Source organism: Phalaenopsis equestris, unplaced genomic scaffold (assembly GCF_001263595.1).
Source record: "Phalaenopsis equestris unplaced genomic scaffold, ASM126359v1 Scaffold218903, whole genome shotgun sequence".
Lineage (NCBI taxonomy): Eukaryota > Viridiplantae > Streptophyta > Magnoliopsida > Asparagales > Orchidaceae > Phalaenopsis > Phalaenopsis equestris.
The window spans coordinates 5,121-26,428 of record NW_018237314.1 but is presented as its reverse complement, the minus strand read 5'-3'; the positions used below and the strand labels follow the sequence as shown (position 1 = coordinate 26,428).

Genomic DNA, 21,308 nt, shown 5'->3' with positions numbered 1-21,308 from the left:
TAGCGTATAGATGTAAATTGCTTGAACAAAATTGAACCCAAAAATTAAGGGACTTTGGGATAGCTTTTATTTTTCATTTTATTTTATTTATAGCCATTTAACATATCCAATGAAAATATGATTATTATTAAAAACACTCTGAAACGTTATTTTAAATGAGCTTGCAAACAGGTTAATTTATCTTTTAAGAAAAAATAAAAATAGGTAAAGAACACAATAAAAAAAACATGCTTAAAAAATAACGAAAAACAAAATAAATCCCAAACAAGCCCTACATTAGTGTCGCTGGTGTTCAAAAATTGCATCCAAATTTCTAAAACAAAATGTAGTGACAACCGTATGTCTAACTTCACTATGAATTGCAACTCTAGCTTCACAACGCTAAACAAAAGCAAAATCTCGTCTGTTCTAAGCTTACACTTCTTACAAAACAATTTATACAGAGGCAAGAAAACTAGAAAAAATCATAATTCCAGGCAAATTGATGTCAACCACAAAGCGTTCAATCAAGTGATACGTACCCCTATACATGGTAGCAGCACAAAGGTTACAGATGAGAGAAATTTAGAATGTGTGGTCAAATCAAGAGATCTCACACTTCTGAAACAAATGTAACAGACCAAGTTCAGCAGCTGCTGCTGCAATAGGCCTATAAGGAACAGGACAAAGCCCTGAAGAGGTGGATGGTAACTCTTTATGCAGTTAATATTCAGGGTTCTTGCTTCAGTGTTATGTTAACGATTTCTATCAGAGACTTTGGGTGATACTGTTCATCCGTATCGACTTCCTCAATTTCCTGGAATAGATTGAAGACTTTCAGGACAAGTGCGAACAAAAGAAAAGTATTGTTGCAATGGACCTTAAATTTTGAGGTACAAATTAGGATGATATAAAAATAATGAAATGTTAGGATGATTTGATCATGCGTAAATCATACAAAATAGAAATTTGACGAATGGTTAACATAGTGAGATGGGGGATTCATCAATTCCATAGTGTAATTCTCAAATCAAATAAATTTCTTTAAGCATATAAGAAATCATCTAAAACTTATTTTCATTTTTTTTTTTTAATCTGTGGACATTTGAGTGAAATTAATAGTAAGCGCACACACACCACATATGCAAAAGTCTTGAACACAATTCTATTTTGTGGTTGTAAGCACAGCTTTCAACCAAAAAGCTAAGGAGGCTCAAAAACCATTTTAATAGTTTGATTTCAAAAACATGACGTGAAAGTAGTGCTTCAGTGGGAGGTATTATAAGCTGTTTAATTTATAAATAAAGTTAGCTAAATGATTTAATAAAAATTGCCGATTAGATCATTAGTTATTAAGTTGTAGATCGAAATCAATAATCATGTTATTCTATTTAAAGGTAGAAACATAGAAAAACTAAACATGTTGGCAATAGATAGAATTTTCAAGTTCCTCCATACCCTCAATGCTTGAAATCAGAAGAAATAAAACTTATACTCAGTATCAAACCCATCAAGCCACCAATCGCCCCTTGACAAAATTGCAACTTATAATAATTGTAAACCAGTAGTTATCTAGTGGTCAGACTGAAAAACAACTCAATAATACTGTCTGGTCCTTTCCAAAGGTTGCATTTGCGCATGCTATAATATCAAAGTCCGCAGAGCAGTTCAAATATAAAAATTTCAGGGGAACTTAGCCTGGATCAACAAATAAACTTATTAAAAGAAGACGATAAGCTATTACGGCAATATGCCGGTCCGAAAAATGCGGTAGAGTGAAGGATAGAATGGCACACAACAAAGTCTGAAGGATAAACAATGAAGTCCCTCACAAGTTGGCCGGAACAACTTGCACATAAACCTATATCATCCCGACAAGCCAGCCCAAGCTTGCTTACACAACCACCCGCAATTGCGAAGCTAGAGAATTTCATACTAAATAACTATCACTAGAAGAGGCACAGAAAAAGATGACATCAAATCCATTTAGAGAAAATTACCTACATACCACATAATTCTTTTGAATTTACATATCTAACACCTAGAGTTTGATATTTACATCTATAACACTTCGATTTCAAGAACCTACACATTAAAATGAGTTAGTATTAGTTGTATTTTTTATTTGGCATTAAACATTAGAGTATTATGAAAGTAAAAAAATAAAGTTTAGTTGCTATGTATTTAAATATATAAAAATTGTGGGTATGTATGTAAATGCCCCATCCCCTTAAATCTTGGAGTAATATGTATGCAAATATGAAACTTTAGGTGTGAGATATTAAAATACATAAGAATTGTGTGGTACGTATGTAAATACCCCATCCATTTAAGTGCTCCATGGAAGGCACTTCCAATGAATTCCACTGCCAGCCCTTGGCAAGGAGCCAGGCTGAGCACAGTCTCACCCATAAGACCTGTCTGGTTCCTCTTTCTTCAAATGAAACAATGGGCATCAGCAAAAGTAAACGAAATCAGATACATATCAATATCGTGGAGGAAGCTATACTGGAGTTCTGCTGCATGAAAAAGAGCAGGTGCGAAAAGTGTAAAGCTACAAATGTTGGCTGACGATGAAAAGATAAGTATTCAAAGGGCACCTGAAGTAAATGTATGCATATTTTTTGGAATTGTTATTCAAAGGTCCACACTCCCAATCTCAACAAAACAAGCATGCCAGAGCATAGAGAACAGTGCACTGCTTGAACTAGTAAACTTTAACCAAGGTTTCAAAGAAGAAGGTTGTGTCCTTCATGATAATGATGTGTAAAATTGACCAACAACAAGAACAACAACAAGCCTTTATCCCACTAAGTGGGATCAGCTACATGAATCCTTCTCCATTGTGTCCTATTGAGTGTCATATTTTCATTTAGTTTTAATAAATTAAGATCATTATTATAATGCCCAAGTCAGTTTGGGCCTACATCTACCTTTTTTAACAAAAGTCGGATCTAAAATCTACCCTCCTAACTAGATCATCAGGTGGTCGATGTTTAATGCGACCAAATCATTTAAGATGACTCTTTTTAATCTTATATGCAACTGGAGCTACACCGACCATTTCACGGTTACGTTCATTTCACATTTTGTCTCTTAAACCATTCATCCACCTAAGCATTCTCATCTCAGCAACACTTAATTTGGTTTTATGCTTCTCTTTTAAAGGCCAACATTATGTGCCATAAAGCAATGCAAGTCTGACCACCATCTTATAAAATTTTCCTTCAAAACTAAACGGTACTTTTCTATCACTCAAGAGGTCCTTTAAATCTAAACGGTACTTTTCTATCATCTAACTTGAATTCTACTAATAACATCCCCATCTATATCACCATCACTTTGAACAATAGATCCGAGGTACCTAAACCGTTCACATCTTTTAATGAATTGATCACTCATTGTTACAAATCTAACACTAGATTTACTAATACTAAAACTATCCAAAAAAATAAACAAAGCATTCTCATAGATCTCAATAAAACCACCCAGTCGTCAGCAAAAAGAGAGTAGTTATGCCCATGATAAAGTCAAACCTATTATTTACAAGGGATCAAGAAACAGAAAAATGGATCTACATGCGAGTTTTCTCCTCATTACCTTAATCCAAAGGCATTCTCTCTTCATCACCTTGCCCGTGCACACAAAGCCAGAGACCAGGCTGGTTATGGCCAACGAAGCACAACATAATAATATGCTTAAAAGTTACTTAAAAGCCCATGTCCAAGGAATTAGCTGAGGGAGAAGCAAACGGTGATAAATTTGGTTAACTTGCTTGTTTCCTTAATTAGGGGAAAGCAGTTGATTTAGAAAGAGAAGATGATGCCTGAAAAAAAGGTCCATCTCATCCACCGGATGCTGAGAGAGGTGAAATACACTTAGAAAAATCCCGAGGTAGTTAAAGAGAAAAAACCCATTAAGTTCTCAAAGGTGTCAAGGCAGTAAAATAAGTATATTCTCTCTCTCTCTCTCTCTCTCTCTGAAAACTTGTCACAAAACAACAGTTCACGCCATCTTGAAATAAAAGGCCAATCCATCCAACACAAGGAGCTTGAATTTAGAGCAATATAAAAACATTCCCTAATCTGCTCATATTGATGGTGATAAGGGAGCAGATAATGTCTGTCAAAGTTTTGTGTCCATACAAAATAGGAATGAAAGTTAGTGAGTGCCCTATCTTTTAGAAGCTGCTAAACAAATGAAAGTTGCCTTGAGCAATAGAGAAAATAAAGGTAAATTTGGATCCCTGCGTTTATATTAAACTATTAAAGGCCCTTCTATCAAATAAGCAACGATTCTCACATTATGGATGAATGTTGGAAAATAAGTTAGTCCATGAAACTAATATTAGGATAAGATCTTGGAAAATAGGTACTCTCACAGGTAAAATAATACAATTAGTAGATATTATGATTCAGAAAGATAAATATTTAATGCATTAAAAAAACTAAATGGGTTGGAGAAAAGGCTAAGGAGGTTGACAGCTTAGGTTTTAAACTTTGCTATTCAGGTAGGAGTCGCACTAGAAATGGTGTAAATGTAATTATAGATACGAAATTGAAAGATAATGTTGTAAAAATTAATAGAATTGAAGATGAAATTATAACCCTAAAGATTATCGTTGATTAATGCTCCTCCAATAAGTTTAGATAAAGATTCAAAAGAAAAATTTTAGAATGAACTTGAAAAATAAATACAAATGATAGCTCTTGAAGTAAGAATTGTTATTAGAGGATATTTAAATGAACATATTGCTAGAGTGGTAGAAGATTTTAGGAATATGCATGGTGGATAAGATTTTGGAGTGATTAATGAAAAAAGTATAATAATATTAGATTTTGTTTTAGCTTATAATTTTGTTATTGTTGATACTTTATTTAAAAAAACAGATGAACATATTATTACTTATAAGAATGGATCTAATAAAACACAAAGTGATTATTAACTTAAGGGGAAAAGAGATCGTCGAGAATATCAAGACTATAAGGTCATTCCAAATGAAAATTTAAGTACTTAATATAGATTATTAGTTCTAAATTTTAAGATTAAGAGTTGTAAGATAAAGAATACAATGAAACATTATCACAGAATTAGATGGGGGAACCTAAAAGATACAAATAAAATTATTTTTATGAGTAAACTTCAAGATTTCAACATATGGAATGTTTATGAAGAATCTAATTCTACTAGGATAAAGTAACGAGCACTATTTAACAAGCGATAAAAGATATATTTGGAGAATGAAAAGGTAAAAGTTTTATAAATAAAAATAATTAGAGGTGAAATACTAATGTGTAAAAAAGATAAAATATAAGACATAGTGTTATAAAAATTGGTTTAAATATAAAAGCTCAGAGAACTGAGAAAAATATAATGTGGCCAATAGAGAGTTTAAGACAATAATTTATAACGTTATGAATTTTAATTACAGTGATATTTATAATAAATTAGAAACTAAAGAGAGTGAAAAATATATGTATATACTAGTCAAATAAAGAGAAAAGAAAAATAAAAATTTAATTCAAGTATTTTAAAGATGAAAATCAAAAGGTTTTTTTCTTAGAGATACTCAACATAATTGGGTGAGTTATGTTGATAAATTGTTCAATGAAATTTCTGAAAATCTGGTTGGCCTCAGTGATATTAAATTCGTTAATAATAATAAAATGTTTTATTTTTACCGTCGCATTAGTAAAAAGAAAGTTGAGGAAGCCATAAAATAAAACCAAGGGTGGAAAATTAATAAGGCCTAATGATATCCCTATTGAAGTGTGGAAATATCTAAGAGATTTGGGAGTTTCTTGACTTAAGAAACTCTTTAATATTATTTTAAAAACTAAAAGGATGCTCGGGGAGTGGAGGAAGAGTATTTTGGTCCCCATTTTTAATAAGAAAAGAGATGCAAAAGAGTGTGCAAATTATAGAAGAATTAAGTTAATGTGTCATACTTTAAAATTATGGGAGAGGGTAATTGAACATAGGTTAAGATGTGATACAAAGATTTCTCATCAGTTTGGATTTATGTCAGGCAAGTCTACTAGGGAAAATATACATTTATTGAGAGATCTGACGGAGAAGTACAGAGAGAGTAAGGTGGATCTACAAATGATTTTTATTGATTTAGAAAAATCTTATGATAAAATTCTAAGAGAAGTTCTAGAAAAAAAAGGGTCTTGAAATGACTTATATTCAAGTCATTAAAAATATGTATACTAGAGTTGTTACTTGTCTTTGAACAGAAGGAGGATTGACCAAGTATTTACCTATTTTAGTTGGATTGCATCAAGGATCGGCTAAGCCCATATCTTTCTGCTTTAGTTGTGGAAGCTCTTACTGGACATATATAGGAGGATGTACCTTGGTGTTTGTTTTTTGTTGATGCTGACCAAAGAAAGACTCAAGAAAAATAATTGAATTATAGAGGTCTACGTTGGAGCCTAAAAACCTTCGTTTGAGTAGATCCAAAACTGAATACATAGAATATAACTTTAGTAGTAGAAGCTATAGTGACAGAGTTGTAAATATGGGTGATCAAATCATTAAAAGGTGTTATTGTTCAAAATGACGGTCATATAGATGGGGATGTTATTAGTAGAATTTTAGTTGGTTGGTTGGTTGAAGTGGAGGCGTCAGGCCTACTGTGTGATAGAAAGGTACCGCTTAGACTTAAAAGGAAAATTTTATAAGATGATGGTGAGATTTGCAATGCTTTATAGCGCAAAATGTTGGTTTTTCAAAGTGATGTATAAAACAAAGTTTTGATGAGATGAGAATGCTTAGGTGGGGCTTGACACTTAAAGACAATACGAAAAGGAATCTATTCGTGAAAGGGTTGTAGTTTCAATTGCAGACAAGATTAGAGAGTCCAGTCAAGAGAGTAGATGTTTCAAATTCAACTTATGTTTAGAAAGGCTGAGGTAGATCTAAAAAGAATTGGGCATATTGTTTAAAAAATAATTTTGATCTATTAGAATTAAATGAAAATATGGCACTCAATAGGACACAATGGAGAAAAAAGATTCATTTAGTCGACCCCACTTAGTGGGTAAAGGCTTATTGTTGTTGTTGTATTAGAGGCCCTACTGTCACACATACGTTTCATCCTCCCTTTTTATTAGCAAGTAGGTTCCACAAAATGTATTGCCTAGAAGGCCTCCACCATGAGGTGGGAGATTTACTAAATAGATCTAGCTAAAGTAAGGAAATCTTCAATAAGCGAGGGAGGTTTTTACGCTAAGCAAACCTTAACTCACCCTTGGCTTGAAAAAAATGCTACAATAATAAAAGAGAAAACATCTGGCCATATGCTTGCAAGCATATTTATAAATGTTTGCTTAATCAAAAAGTTCAGAGCGGTTTAGGGATTAGTGTGGTGGAAGTTTGGAATGTGTTGGGGTTGTGGAATTTGTATGGTGGAAGTTTGGAATGTGCTGGATAGACTGTGTGAAGAAGTGGGGTGTGGGAATAAGTAGCACTAATAATGAAGTTGGTTTAAGAATGATGTTGAGGGTGGCAATGGATCCGGAGGAAATATGAATTTCACTTACAGCTTTGTAAAGACAATGAAAGATGATGTATTGTTGAACCAAGTAACTCATAAAATGAGATGAGAAAATTAGTGCAAAGATATGAAGCAAAGTAAGAATATAGCAAAAAAGAAACACTATGCCTAAGAATATAGCTCGAGTTGTTTGGATGGATTTCAACAAATACAGAGAATTGATGCAAACTGGTTCTTTTTTGTAAGATGAAGATCCTGATAATAAGCTAAACAACCAGTCCCGATAAGGTAGTGATGGAAATAAATGCTTATACTAATCGAGAGCGCAAATAAAAAGCCTTAAGACAAGCAGAAAGTGATTCTAAGTTTTGTTCTTACTTGTTCCTATTGATAATTTTTATTTGTATAGTCTATTTTATTGTAAACATGTCTATAATGGACAAATCTGCAGCAAACTAAATGTTCTGATTGCAGTGAAAATCCTGAACATATGATTATTATACATTTCAAATTCTTGCAATCATTTCTATTTAAAAGATCTTTAAATTCATGTTTAAAACACACGGATTTTTATGTTTCATTGAAGGGGACAACCCATTTGCCTTAATTAAAGTTGACTGACTGCTAAGCACAATTTTCTGTATCTCATCCTATACCCACACTAGTAAACCTAGACCCTGAGATGTCTTGCATCAAAATTTAATATCAAAGCAAAACAAAAGTAAAAATTAATATCAAAGCTTAAGGGGCTGTTTAGCTAGAAATATGATTTAACTAAAGTATTTCGTAAATTTTGTAAATCCATATTTAGTAAATCTTGAAAACTGTTTGGTATAAAAAATGTTAAATCCGGATAAATACTGTGAAGTTATTTGACAAATTATCGCAAGATCTAAGTATGTTAGTTGAAATATGAATATAATATTAAATATTATTAATATAATTAAAATAAAAAAAATTATTTATTTCTAATTGAATTGATTAATATTATTTACTGAACTAATTAGTCAATAATAAGTGTTTTTTAAACTATTATTTATTAAGTAGTATTTTAATATTATTTCTTTAATCATAAATTAGTTATTTAACTTGAATTTTAGTAAACTAATGAAATACCAATCTTCAATTTAATTTTCATTACATATAAACATCAAATTTATATAATTATAATTAGCTTGATAACATATTTATTAATTATTAAATATTAATTATTAATTATTAAAGTTAGAGCATATTAAATGTGTTTTCGTCATAAAAAATCAGATGGATCCGACCCATTTTCAAATATGGAATGGAGTGACTCATGCTTTAAATCTAAGGTCACAATTCTTTCAAGAATAGCATTTAGCGGTTCTCCAATAAGGATTAAGAAAACACATTCTTTTGACTAAAGCAGGTCGTCAACCCACCCTTTGCAAGGTAAACGATGAATCGTGATGACCACCATCGATAGGAGTAACCACTTTCCCAAAGAGCCCTTGCCTTTCTTGCCCATGTAAGGGAATAAGTAAAGAGGCAATAAAGAAATAGAGAAGTGAATTGTGAGAATTGGTGGAGGGTCTTAGAGATAAAAAAGAGGGAGACCAACAGTCAGAAAAGAAGATGGTAAGGAGACCGAGAAAAGTATTTAGGACTAAAAAAAGGAGGTAAATTAAACTATTAAGTGAAAAGAACAGAAAGCTAGCACTTCACTATCTAAAATTTTAGGGGAAGAGTTGAATTTGTACAACCTAGGAAACTAGCATTGCAAAATGAGTGTGGAATTGCTATAACAATCTCAAAATAGATGGTATATGTTCAATACATCAAGAAAGTTTACAAATGATGGTCCTAAGCTTTGTAACATCTTGGGTATCTCAGTTCTATAGCACGCTTATTAAAGGTGCATTGGGGCAGCTTTTTTAGTTGTGGCGAGGCTGGAGAACGCAGAAATGAGCGTTTGGAAAGAACGGTGTGACAGCTTTTTAGGATAAGCACATCTAAATGCAGGTCCCAGCCCACTTTTTGTCCGCGACAAATTACCTTGCGGCCCCTTGTTTTTGCTTGTGCCTCACGTGCCCTTTTGTTGTCGTGCTTCTCTCACGTATCTCCAGTGCCCTATCTGCCATCTCCACTCCCCCTTATCTCTGGTCGTCAGTTCTAGTGTTATTATCTCTCATCTCCTTCCTTTCTCCCTTTTCTCTGGTCCAAGTTCCGGTTGCACTCTCTCATATGTTCCTATGGTATTCTCTAAAATAAACAATTGCTATTATTTTATAGGTAATATGGTTTGAGGTTTGCCCTATGTGGCTTGCTCTTTGTGATTTTTGGCTTTGCTCTATTTGCAATTTCTGGAATTTTTTACATTGTTCGTGTGGCCTTTGCTTTATGGTCTATGTTAAAAGGGTTTGATGCAAGCCTCTTTGTGATTTTCGTCATTTTTCCATTACATGTGTGACTAATACTCTTTGCTCTATGTTTGAAGGGTTCGAATTGAGGCCCTTTGTGATTTCTGGCATTTCCCCTTTCCTTGCATTTTTTGATCAATGGGGTCTATGGTTTGGATTTTGTGATTTGTTGGACTTTGGAAAGAAATTTTATTTGTTATTGCTCAGCGTGGTTCGGTCAGTTGGGGCTCTTTGCTCTATTTTGTTTTTGGTTCAATTCTGATATACTTGCAATGTGGTTTTGCTATTATACTTGTCAGTTTGGTTTGCGTTGGTGGTTTTCCCTTGGCGATGGTATGTTAGTGGTGGTTTTTTGGTGTCATGGTCATGGTGTTGGAAATGTGTGTGGATGTTAGTGGTGATTTTTTGGTGACATAGTGGTGGGGGTGATGGTGAATTTTTGGTGACACGGTTGTGGTGCTAATAGTGGTTTTTTGGTGACATGTTTTATGGGTGACATGTTAATACATTTCAGGTGTTCATTTTCACTGTGTTGTGGTGGTGTGTGTGGATGTCAGTTTGGTTTGCGTTGGTGGTTTTCCCTTGGCGACGGTATATTAGTGGTGGTTTTTTGGTGCCATGGTCGTGGCGTTGGAAATGTGTGTAAATGGTGGTGGTGATTTCTTGGTTACATAGTGGTGGTGGTGGTGACGTTTGTGGAGATGGTGTTGGTGATGGTTTTTTGGTGCCATGGTGGTGGTTGTGTGTGTGGATGCTAGTGGTTTTTTTTTTTTTTATGTCAATGTGGTGGTGGTGTTAGTAGCTTGGTGGTGTGTGTGGATGTTAGTGGTGTTTTTTGTGGCTTGTAGGTGGTGTGTGTGGATGTTAGTAGTGGTTTTTTAGTGCCATGGTGGGGGTTTTTTTGTGATGGTTTCTTGGTGGTGTGTGTGGATTTGGTTGAAGTTTTTTGGTGACATGTTAGTGTTAGAGTAAATGTTTGGTGTTGGCGTGTGTGGATGTTGGTGGTAGTTTTTGGGTGACATGATGGTGATGGTGTTAGGTGGTGATATTTGTGATGGTGATGTTTATGGTAATTTTTTGTTGGCATGGTTGTTGTGTTATTGGTGGTTTGTTGGTGGTGCATGCAGATGTTGGTAGTGATTTTCAGGTGTCATGGTGGTGGTGATATTGGTAGTAAATGTGGATGTGGGTGGTGGTTTTTTGGTGGCATGCTGGTGGTGGTGTTGGTGTTTTGTTGGTGGTGTCGGTCGTGTTGGTGGATATTGGTGGTGTGTTTAGATGTTGATGGTGGTTTTTTGATGACATGGTAGTGGTGGTTTGTTGGTGATGTGTGTGGATGTTAGTGGTGATTTTTTGGTGACATGATAGTGGTGTTTATGGTGATTTTTTGGTGACACGGTTGTGGTGCTATTAGTGGTTTTTTGGTGACATGTTTTATGGGTGACATGTTAATACATTTCAGGTGTTCATTTTCAGTTACATATTCGAGTTGTGGTACTTTTAAATGGCACTTTGTCTTTTCTCTACTACACGTTTATGTTGCTTAATTCTTTTCTTACTACTATTGTCATGGTTAAAACAAAAGAAATTGGTTCATCTATCATATGGGATAAAGATGTGAAACTAATATTTTATGATCTCTATCTTAAAGAGGTGAAATTAAGAAAAAGGCCAACCACCTATTTTAACGAGGACTAATAAAATATAATAAAAAAAGTTCAAAGAAAACACAAGAAAGGAATATGATATGATGCAATTGAAAAAGAAGTAAGATCAGTCAAAGAAAAACTGAAAAATATGGAAATAATTGAAGTGAGGATCCACAGGCTTGGGTTGGAATCCAATAAAGAGAACCATCGATGGTTAGGAAGAATGGTGGGCCGAAATATTGAATGTGAGAATTTATGAAACGTCGAGTCCTTTGCCATTTTTTTTTTGTACATAACATCAACATATGAATAATCCACCACCCGACAAGATTTAACAAAATGTTCTGTATGACAGCCCGTATGCATCGATCTGTTAGAAGAACTTCACAGAAATCATGGACTTCATAGCTCCTCCAGAATGACTTCAAGAGAAGTGCAGTCATAACCCTCTAAATTTTATCACAAGATGAATCTATGAGAGGAGTCATGGAGTAATTCTAACACTCATCTGAAATAATCAGTGGATATTTTTCAATTGTGTTGAATGCTCTAATCAGCTTATCATCGAAATTATCAAACCCAAAGACCCCACATTCCAAAGGAACCACCATACAAATTTCAAATAACCAACATTACATGTCATATTGTAAGATAAATGCATGCGTCAAATTTTCCTGAATTTACTTGAACACAGCAATTCAAATACCTTTATTAAATGCTTTAGAATTGTATTGGAGCAATTAATGAAACACATCTGAATGCACGTGTATCGAAAAGTAAAAAAATCACATTCATCAGACGATGCAGTTCACCAACACAAAATATCATGATTGCATATAACTTTAACACGTGTTTCCCTTTTATTATGGTCGGATGAGAAAGTAGTGTACATGACAGTCTCATATTCAAATTTGTTGGAGAACTAAGAAATACAATTTTCTGAAGCAACCATCAGGTTTGCTTGAATATAAATAAATAAAATGATATTTTACTACAATACTAATGATTATAATTATATGAGATAAATATTACTTGGTATGTTGGGTATTATTTATAAAGAGAATTTCTAAAATAATGTCCTAATACCAAATATCACATTCTGGAGTTTGAAAGAGCTAGTAACGTTGTCCAGGGTAGGAAAAAAATGTTTAATAAGAGGCACTCATCCTTACACAGTGTTAGTGAAAGAACATTTGAAGTTAGGAAGAAAAAATGAGTCTTTCTGCATGATGCAAACATATTCGTTTAGCAAAAAAAGTGCAGATTGTGATCGCTGCAATGGTTCTCTACAAATACAATCGGCCACATCCTTCACGTAGTGACATTGACTTCCATGGGATAGATGAAGACCATTCACGTCATTGTTGAAGCTTATGAATATCGCCTAAGACAAACTATATCACAAGCTGAAAGTAATTTGTCAGAGTCTTGTACCCAAGATGGGGAATGTGCAAGGGAAATAATAGAGTTGAGAAAGCGAATTACATATGTCATAGCTAGCTGGTGAAAGGATGTTGTATGTTTCTTTTTTTATTACCTTGTGTGCAATGATGTACATATGTGTTGCTAAAATGCTTTACGTTCATTGTAATGTCGGTTTATTCAATGATATACATGTTGAATCTCAATTTGGTGGAACTTTTATTTCCAGTTCTTTTGCATGTATTTTTTCCCACATGGATGGCCTGCGAGACAACAGTGGGTATAATATCTAATGTAAGTATTTATTATATGTTTTATTTTTGTTTGGAGATTTATGATAAAATATTCGACCTTATGGCTTCTTATGGATGACCTATATGTTGTTCTGGGTATTTGACACATGAAATCACTATGAAGGCAACCAAGTATCCCTCGTTTTTCAATCATATGACTGTTAGGGTTCTTCTAGATGATTTTTATGGTGATATGCATAAGTCTCATGTACGAGCTCATTATTACGTGGTTTAAAAAAACCAAAAACACTTCTTTTAAAGATTACTATCTTCTTGTAGTGACAGATTATTCGTCGTTTTATATTTTGTGCTTTGAGACCTCACAAATTTATAGAAATTTAATTAAGTATTTCTATTATTCTTCATTACTAATGTTGTATCTAAAGGTTTGTGTTTTGTGGTTTTAAACCTTCAGAAAATATCAGCTCGAGGACTTCTGTTGCCTCCAGAGCATTCTAATATTACTGTGGATTACAATATTCTCTGCTTACTTCGCGACAGATTCATAGTTATGAGAGATAATTTTACAGGTATCCAAGAAATATATCAGAGATTGGCGGATTGGGTCGATGATTCCACCGCTGATAGTAATCAGACGTGGAGAGTTTCGTTGATGGAAGAATTATCTTATGACATTGACCAGCTGTATTTTAAAAACAATATTATGATAATATTAATTATTATTTTAATAATTTTATTTATAGTTTTGATTGTTGTGTCATTGTTTAGTGAGGTGTCAGTTTTTATTTTATAATATTCAAACTGTATATCTGTTTTTATATATGAAATGTGAAATTAGGACTGATTTTATTATAAACATAACTATACAACAGAGGCAGAAAGGGTCATTTATTCATAAACAGCTATTGTAAAACTACATAAAACAAACAGACACCCAGTTTTCCCGCAGCAGCTTCTGCGCAGCAGTTTCCTAGCATAGTTGCTGTGCAGAAGCATTTTAATAAGTTGTTGTTGCCCCAAACAGACCCTAAGAAAGCTGTATATTAATAAAAGGGGCATTTACATACACACCACACAATTTTTATGTATGCACATATCTAACACCTAAACATTCATATTTACATACATGTCACTCAAATCTTTAACATCACATAAAAAATGCTATCATCGCTGCCATTTTAAAAATGAAATCCATCTTTTCCGACATAGGTTTATGATACCAAGGTGTTACAAGTGTAAATATTAATCTCTGGGTGCTAGATATGTAAATGCATAAGAATTGTGTGGTATGTATGTAAATTTCCCTTTTAAAAAACAAATTTAGATGAAGGTAGAAATCACTCAATGCTTACAATTTTTTATTTCCTAAGAAGTTTAAAGGGGAATTCATTACATAAATTTAGAATAAAAATTAATCATGACCTCAAAAAACTTCCATACATCATTCTCCAATCAATTGGAATAATCAATAGAGAATATTTTTATGTTTTTACCAACATCTGCGAGTTCATTCTTCAAAAATAATATATTTTTATAAATCAAATATCACTAATCTTGCGTGCTGTCATATTCAGTCAGGCAAGCAGTCTAAGCAGAAGCTTTCAAAGCTCATACATGTTAAGCGTCAAGGGTGTCAATATCAAACTGTATATGATAATGAAAATTAATGGCATTTGGATATGTAATATGTTTAAGGGAGTATATTGTCAAATTTGATTTAAAATTAAGTCATGAAATATATAAGGAAAATGAGAAAATAAATTAGATTGTTACCTGTACAACATCCTCGCCTTTGATGACCCGCCCAAACACATTAAGCTTATCATTTAGGTCAGGAATTGGTGCAGTCGTAATAAAGATCTCAAATCCTTTATCATTTGCTTTTGTTTTTGAAGTTCCAAGCATGAAAGCCTCGTGCTTAGGGCTGTTCAAACCACAGACAACATCAAAATTGACAGAAATAGAATGAGGAAGTTTGTGCAAAGTTGGAAGTAAATTAGCTTAATGCAATCATCTTCCTCGTAAATAAAAGACGGCGTAAAAATATTCTAAGCATGTTTGCAATGTATCAAACCTTGTCTCAAGCTGACTATTGGATTTTCTATGGAGAGCCCATTCTTCAGCAGCACCAAGGTTGTGAGGGTCCCCACCTTGAATAACAAAGTGCTTTATTACACGATGAAAACGCATTCCTTTGAAGTATCCTTTTTGACTGTATAAACAGTTTTGTCAGTAATTTTCATGATATTAATATAATGGACTTGCACAGGAATGAAGGAAAGTAGCACTCTAAGTAGCAAAAAATGGAGATTAAATGACAATTTTTGCATACCATAAATCAAGGAACTTGTCCACAACCTCTGGGGAGGAATCCTTATGAAGCTCCACAGTGAGTGAACCTTTGGATGTTTCAATGACCTACAGAAAAAGTAGTAAATACTTCTTAAAGAAGAAATTATGAGAAATTCATTGCTATTTATATGCCTAGCTCAAAAGAGTAAAAAAAATAATTACACTTAAGAATATCCAGAAGCCAAATAATCTTACATAGGACTCAAAAGAAACTTTCACAATTTGTTATCTAAATAAAACAAAAAATATCAGACAAATGCAGCATGGGGCCCATGACATGGTTCTGGTTGGCTGTAGCTTGATCAATAATAAAATAAAGACTGCCCAAACAATCCGAAAGAACATAAATACTGAATAAACAGATAAATAGTGAGAAACTCCCAAACACCCAATCTCACATTACACCACACTGGCTAGCCCCATGCCCACCGCTTGTAAAGCCCAAAACATGCCCAATTAAACCTGCATCTGCCAAAACTCAATACCAATCTCGCAAACCAGCCTACTTCGAGCCCTCTCCCCTGGTTGCGCAGAAACTTTGCTCATGTACGCCTGCTCGCCTGACCTCATTCTCTCAAACTTGAAAAAAAAAGAAGTCAAACATATTTTTATTTCATATCAAAACATAAGCAAAACAAATAGAAGACAAAATCAAAATAAATAGTTAAAAGGATTCCAAATGGCCTCTAAATTGTGAGAGGCCTCTCCATGGACGATCCAGACGAGCTTTGCTGTCAATTAAAGCCACTGCAACTCTATTATGAGATGCCTAAGCCAAATAAAGCCACTACAAATCAACAGAGGTCTTCTAACTCCAAAAATGTGTTTCTGATGACCGTTAAGCCATGAAAAGATTCATGTAAGAGATAGGAGTTCATAAAATTCCTAACCAAATTAGATTTGATGTATGGAAGGTTTTACGAAATGGAGTGATGTGAGATTGTCATGGAGTGATGTGAGATTGTCCGAATACCGCAATCCCGAGTGCGGTAATTTCGCAAATTGTGGAATCACGGCTCCCGCAATCGTGAGTTCGTACAGGAGCAGAGGAGCGACGTCTACCAAATTTTTGCATATATTTTCTTCCTTTTGGTTTGTTTCCAAAATCAATATGTCTAATTAGGTTTTTTTTCTACGCGGAAACTTTATATGTTATATTTTACTATTTGAGGGATTAGATATATTTTTTGTGTGTGGAGATATTGTATTCTCTGATTTATGATCTAAGAAATGTTTTATCATTTTCTTTTGCAAGCGGTGTACATATATATTGCTCAGGCGTAAGTGGTGAATCTCCTCGACATTCGTACCACACCATTTAGTGGTTCTTTTTTTCTATTTTCACCTAGGACAGCCACCGAATCATATATCACCCTCCAAATATCGTTGATCGCCCATATTTTCATTCCCCTACCATTCTTCCACCGCCCCTATCAAACCCACTTCCCAAACAATTTCTAGAAACTCTAGAACAGTATCTGGTATCAAAGCCCATCAAACACAAAATTTTTAGGGATTTGTCTCTCTTGCCCCAAATCCAAAATTTCATAAAAAATAAAAAATTCTCACCGTACCTAAATCATAGCGCAATTGCTAGCCCAAATCCTAAATTTTCAAAATCCAACATTACTACATTTACCAAAATTCTACCCCGACACCTATCACAAAAACCTTAAACTTCGACCGACCTTTTATCAATAACCCTACTCCCATTGAAATCATGATCAAGAGAAAAAGAAATAATGCCACCTAAGAGAAATCTGCAAAGATGTGTCCAGGAACATACTATGGAGGATATGCAGCGAAAAATCTTTCGACTGCAACAAAAACTTGCTTCTTTTAAGAGGAAACAATCCGGTGATGTCACCCATAACCACAAAAGTGACTTGTCAGGCCGAGAAAAGAAAATGAATCCCTTATCGGGAAGTTTCCAATGATGAAGAACAAATACCCCAGTAATTTGGCATGGAAAATCAGAGAGCCAATATCATAGAGCAAAAGTGGATTTACCAAATTTTGATATTTTTTTCGATCCGGATAATTTCATAAAAGTTGCTCCAAACAGAGGAACGTATCTTTGAATACGACATCCTACTGGACAAAATGGCAAAGCTAACTGTCATTAAGTTAAAAAAATAGTGCATCATTATGATGGGAGAAAAGAAAAAAGTAAAATCACTACATAGTCCAAGATAAAACGATAGATGCAGCGCAAGTACTTGCTAGTTTATTATAAATAGGGCATGCCTTCATACTTCATCACTTGCAATATCAAGATCTCTCATTAGAGGAGTAAACAACTGAGTTAGAGCATCTTATATAGAAGTGTGGGTTAGTGGAGCCCAATGAGCACACAATAGCTCGATATCCGAGGGAATTGAGTTCCCATTGGCATTGTGGTATAGTTGCAGCCTTATTAGACATTACAAGATGCCTAAAACCTAACCTTGAAGGTGGAGAGCTTAGCCATTGGATTAGGCAGAGTACACTCAGTAGAGCATCCAAGCTTATCCCACCGAAAAAAAAAACATTCTAGAGTAGAGAAAATTTGGAGCCCACTAGCACTCCGAAATCCACCCTCATTAAGTGTAATGGTTTGCTACACAAAATTTGAATGCTTAAACAGAAGGGCAATATTTTTCACTAAGCAGAGAACAGTTGAAGAAATGTGCAGTGACACATGAGAGAATGAAGACGCCAAGCAAAATTTTTCACTAAGCAGAGAACAGTTGAAGAAATAGGCAGTGACACATGAGAGAATGAAGACGTCAAGAAAGAGTCTCAATCTTCAGCCAAAAAGGAAGACATGCTAGTGACTCAAGCTAACCCAAAGCAAGAGATCAAAATAGAATTAAATTGATTATCTTAGAAGATAGTGAGTCTAAGGAGTTGATACTTGAAAAGGGATAGCCCTTATTAAAGGAGTTGTCAAATATCATGACTGACCATTTACCTCTTGGATGACTGTCACTGATGGTGGTCCAGCATGCCATTAAATTCATTTCAGGGTCGATTCCTCTAAATATACTTCTCAATTAGATACACTCAGTCGAATATAAGTGGAAGAAGTAGGGTATAAAATTAATAGCTCAAGGCTCGGTTCATGAGAATATCAATCCATGTGTAGTTTCAGCTCTATTTGTGTCAAAAAATGAGGTATATTTATTCTACCAGAACAGCCTATGAAAAATATATGCGATTTGGAGTTAACTGAGATGAGCGTGAGCATAGATTTTGTAGTGAAGTTGTTTCAACCATAGCGATACAATGAATTTATTCCGAAGGTGATAAATCGATTCCAAAAGCATACAGAGAAGAAGAAGAAGAAGAAGCCTCTCCTAGTCAAGAAGGATGATGCAAGGAATTCCTGATACAGTTGTGACATAGTGATTTCGAGTGCAGTAGTTCCACAAATGACAAAATCGTGGATTCCACAAGCATGGATTTGAACTAGGGGAGGGGAGCGCCGACTTCCAAATTTTCGCATATCTTTTCTTCCTTTTTGATTTAATCTTATTTCTCTATTTCTAGTAAGGGTGTTTCTATGAAAGAACTATTTATATGTTGTCTTTTGTTGTTGGAGGAGCTAGGTTTAGTTTCATGTTTTGAGAGATTATATTCTCTTATTTATGATCTAAGGAGTGTTGCATTCTTTTTTTTTTTTTGTTTTGCAAGTGTTGTGTTTGTATCTTCCTCGGAAACAGTTGATGAACCTTCTAGACATCCATACCACGCGGTCTCGTGATTTTTTTTTGTTGTTTTCAGATGGGTCAACTGCCGACGTCATTTATCCCCCTCCAAAAATTGCCGATCGCACATATTTTCATTCCCCTAATTTTCCTCCACCTCCTCCCCATCAAACCTGCTTCCCAACCATCTTCTAGAAACCCTAGAACGGTATCATGTAGCCATGCTGTAGGCATGTTTTATATAATATTATGTGTTGTGTTACAAGTTTTGAAGTCATTGCAACTTAACAGAGAACATGCAACTCCATGTGAGTTCCGTATGATTAGGGTTGTAAACGAGCCGAGCTTGAGCGAGCTCAGGCTTGACTCATGTTCGGCTCGTTCAAAACTGCTCGTGCTCGAAATAGGTTCGTGAACAATGTGTTCGTGTTCGGCTCAACTTAAATATTTGTGTTCGTGTTCGGCTCGAAATTAGCTCATTAAAATTAAATTGAAAAAAATAGATGTAAAGTATTAGATTCGAACCTAAACCAAATGTATGCAAGAAAGCACTAACCACATTGCCACACGAGGTGTTATGATCTAAATTTCGATATAAACATATATAATATATTATTATATAAATAATATATGTAGTATATTATTATATAAACAATTACATAATTTTTTTATTTCGAGCTAAAACGAACCGAACAAGAACGAAAAAAGAGTTGTTCGTGTTCGCCTCGTTTATGATTTGAGCTTTATAAACTTGTTCGTGTTCGGCTCGTTTTCTTAACGAAAGAGAACGAACGAGCCGAACACGAGTTGTTCGCGAACGAGCTTTTTTGACAAACCTACCCGTGATAGTAAAGCCATGAAGGGGGTGACGTGCAATTGCAGGTAAGACAATCTTTCATACAATTCCCACTCAAATCAATATTGTAGATGGACAAGTTTTGGGAAAGCTATGCAAAAACAAAATAATACCAATCCTGACTTAATCTTGCACATGTTGCCAAACATAATCAAGAAATTCCAACCTATTTGGCTAATGATATTCATAAGAAAGGAAGTTCATACACAAAAATACGTAAGAAAATGTAGTCTTGGCAGGATACAAAATTGACAGATAAGAATGAAGCTCAAGATCTCCGTCAGGAACAGAGAACTTACAGCATAGCCAGGTAGATCAAATTTCTTGGGCTCCCCATTACCGTTGGTGTGCTTTAGGAAAAAAAAAACTAATAATTAGTGACTGTCACGCTTAAAAGCAAATAAAACTGATAGAAACAGAAAAGTAATATTCAAGTAAATGAAACATTAAGCAGATGCCACAAGACGGTGCATCTGCTCACCACTAACAGAAGAAGCCAACGAATATGAAACAAATCAAAAATGTACCTCAGAAGTTTTTAATACCGTTCCAAGTTGGTTATTTGACCTGCATGGAGTTCAGTTTCCAAAAAAGGAGATTAAATATCAGTTTAAAGTCCTAACACAAGAGCTTGACAAGAATACAAGTGAATGCAATAATTAGTCCTGAGCCAAGCATCTGATCTGATTGCATATGACTGAAAGGGAATTTAAAATGAAAGAAATGAAAAGTTAACCTTTTATACCAGTGATTGTAGGTTGCATACAAGGATAATACAACCAAGATGACTAAAAGATTGCATGTAATGATAGTTGTAAGACTGACTCGAGCTGGGCCCTTTTTCTTCTTGCTCTGAATAAGCAATGCTTGAGGCTTGATTCTTGCCATAAGTTTGTCTGGGGAGAAGAAAACAACAATTTTTATTTCTAAGCAATTGGCAAAAGGTAAGTACAGCAAGTCTTGTAACATTTTTGAGGTATAAGAGTAACATCAACAAAATCATTTCAAAGATGCTTTAAAGATGAGTAGCTAATGCAGATTCTCGAGAAGCAGATATAGCTGGTTTAGGATAAAAATGAAAGCAAATATATATGTTATGCTGATATGAGGATCAGATCAAGAGAATGATCGATAAGATAATTCATACTCATGATTAAGCTATAATATCGTGAAGGTATAAAGGAAAACATGATAATTAAAATTCTGACAATATAAGTCT

The 21,308-nt window shown here is 34.3% G+C and overlaps 1 protein-coding gene across 2 annotated transcripts; it reads right to left on the bottom strand.

The window, feature by feature from the left end:
- Window positions 1–256: 256 nt before the first annotated feature.
- Window positions 257–20,979, bottom strand: LOC110037348 (peptidyl-prolyl cis-trans isomerase CYP21-4-like). 2 transcript variants are annotated; one of them, XM_020741975.1, is made up of 7 exons: window positions 20,826–20,979; window positions 20,617–20,656; window positions 20,389–20,439; window positions 15,525–15,610; window positions 15,267–15,404; window positions 14,966–15,116; window positions 257–796 (listed from the first exon to the last, which is right to left on the bottom strand). In XM_020741975.1, exons 1-7 carry the CDS (start codon window positions 20,975–20,977, stop codon window positions 710–712), a joined length of 705 nt encoding a protein of 234 aa, XP_020597634.1. In that variant the 5' UTR covers window positions 20,978–20,979; the 3' UTR covers window positions 257–709. The 2 variants fall into 2 exon arrangements, with proteins under 2 accessions (XP_020597634.1, XP_020597635.1); XM_020741976.1 differs by having other exon boundaries at window positions 20,835–20,979.
- Between the last annotated feature and the right edge of the window lie 329 nt (window positions 20,980–21,308).

Bases quoted from the DNA above. Each gene is read 5' to 3' on its own strand.
- LOC110037348 (XM_020741975.1), bottom strand. From the start codon at position 20,977: ATGGCAAGAATCAAGCCTCAAGCATTGCTTATTCAGAGCAAGAAGAAA. The intron at 15,405-15,524 runs GTATGCAAAAAT...CTGTTTATACAG, and splicing joins GACAAGTTCCTTGATTTATG to TCAAAAAGGATACTTCAAAG. The intron at 15,117-15,266 runs GTTTGATACATT...TGGTTTGAACAG, and splicing joins AATAGTCAGCTTGAGACAAG to CCCTAAGCACGAGGCTTTCA.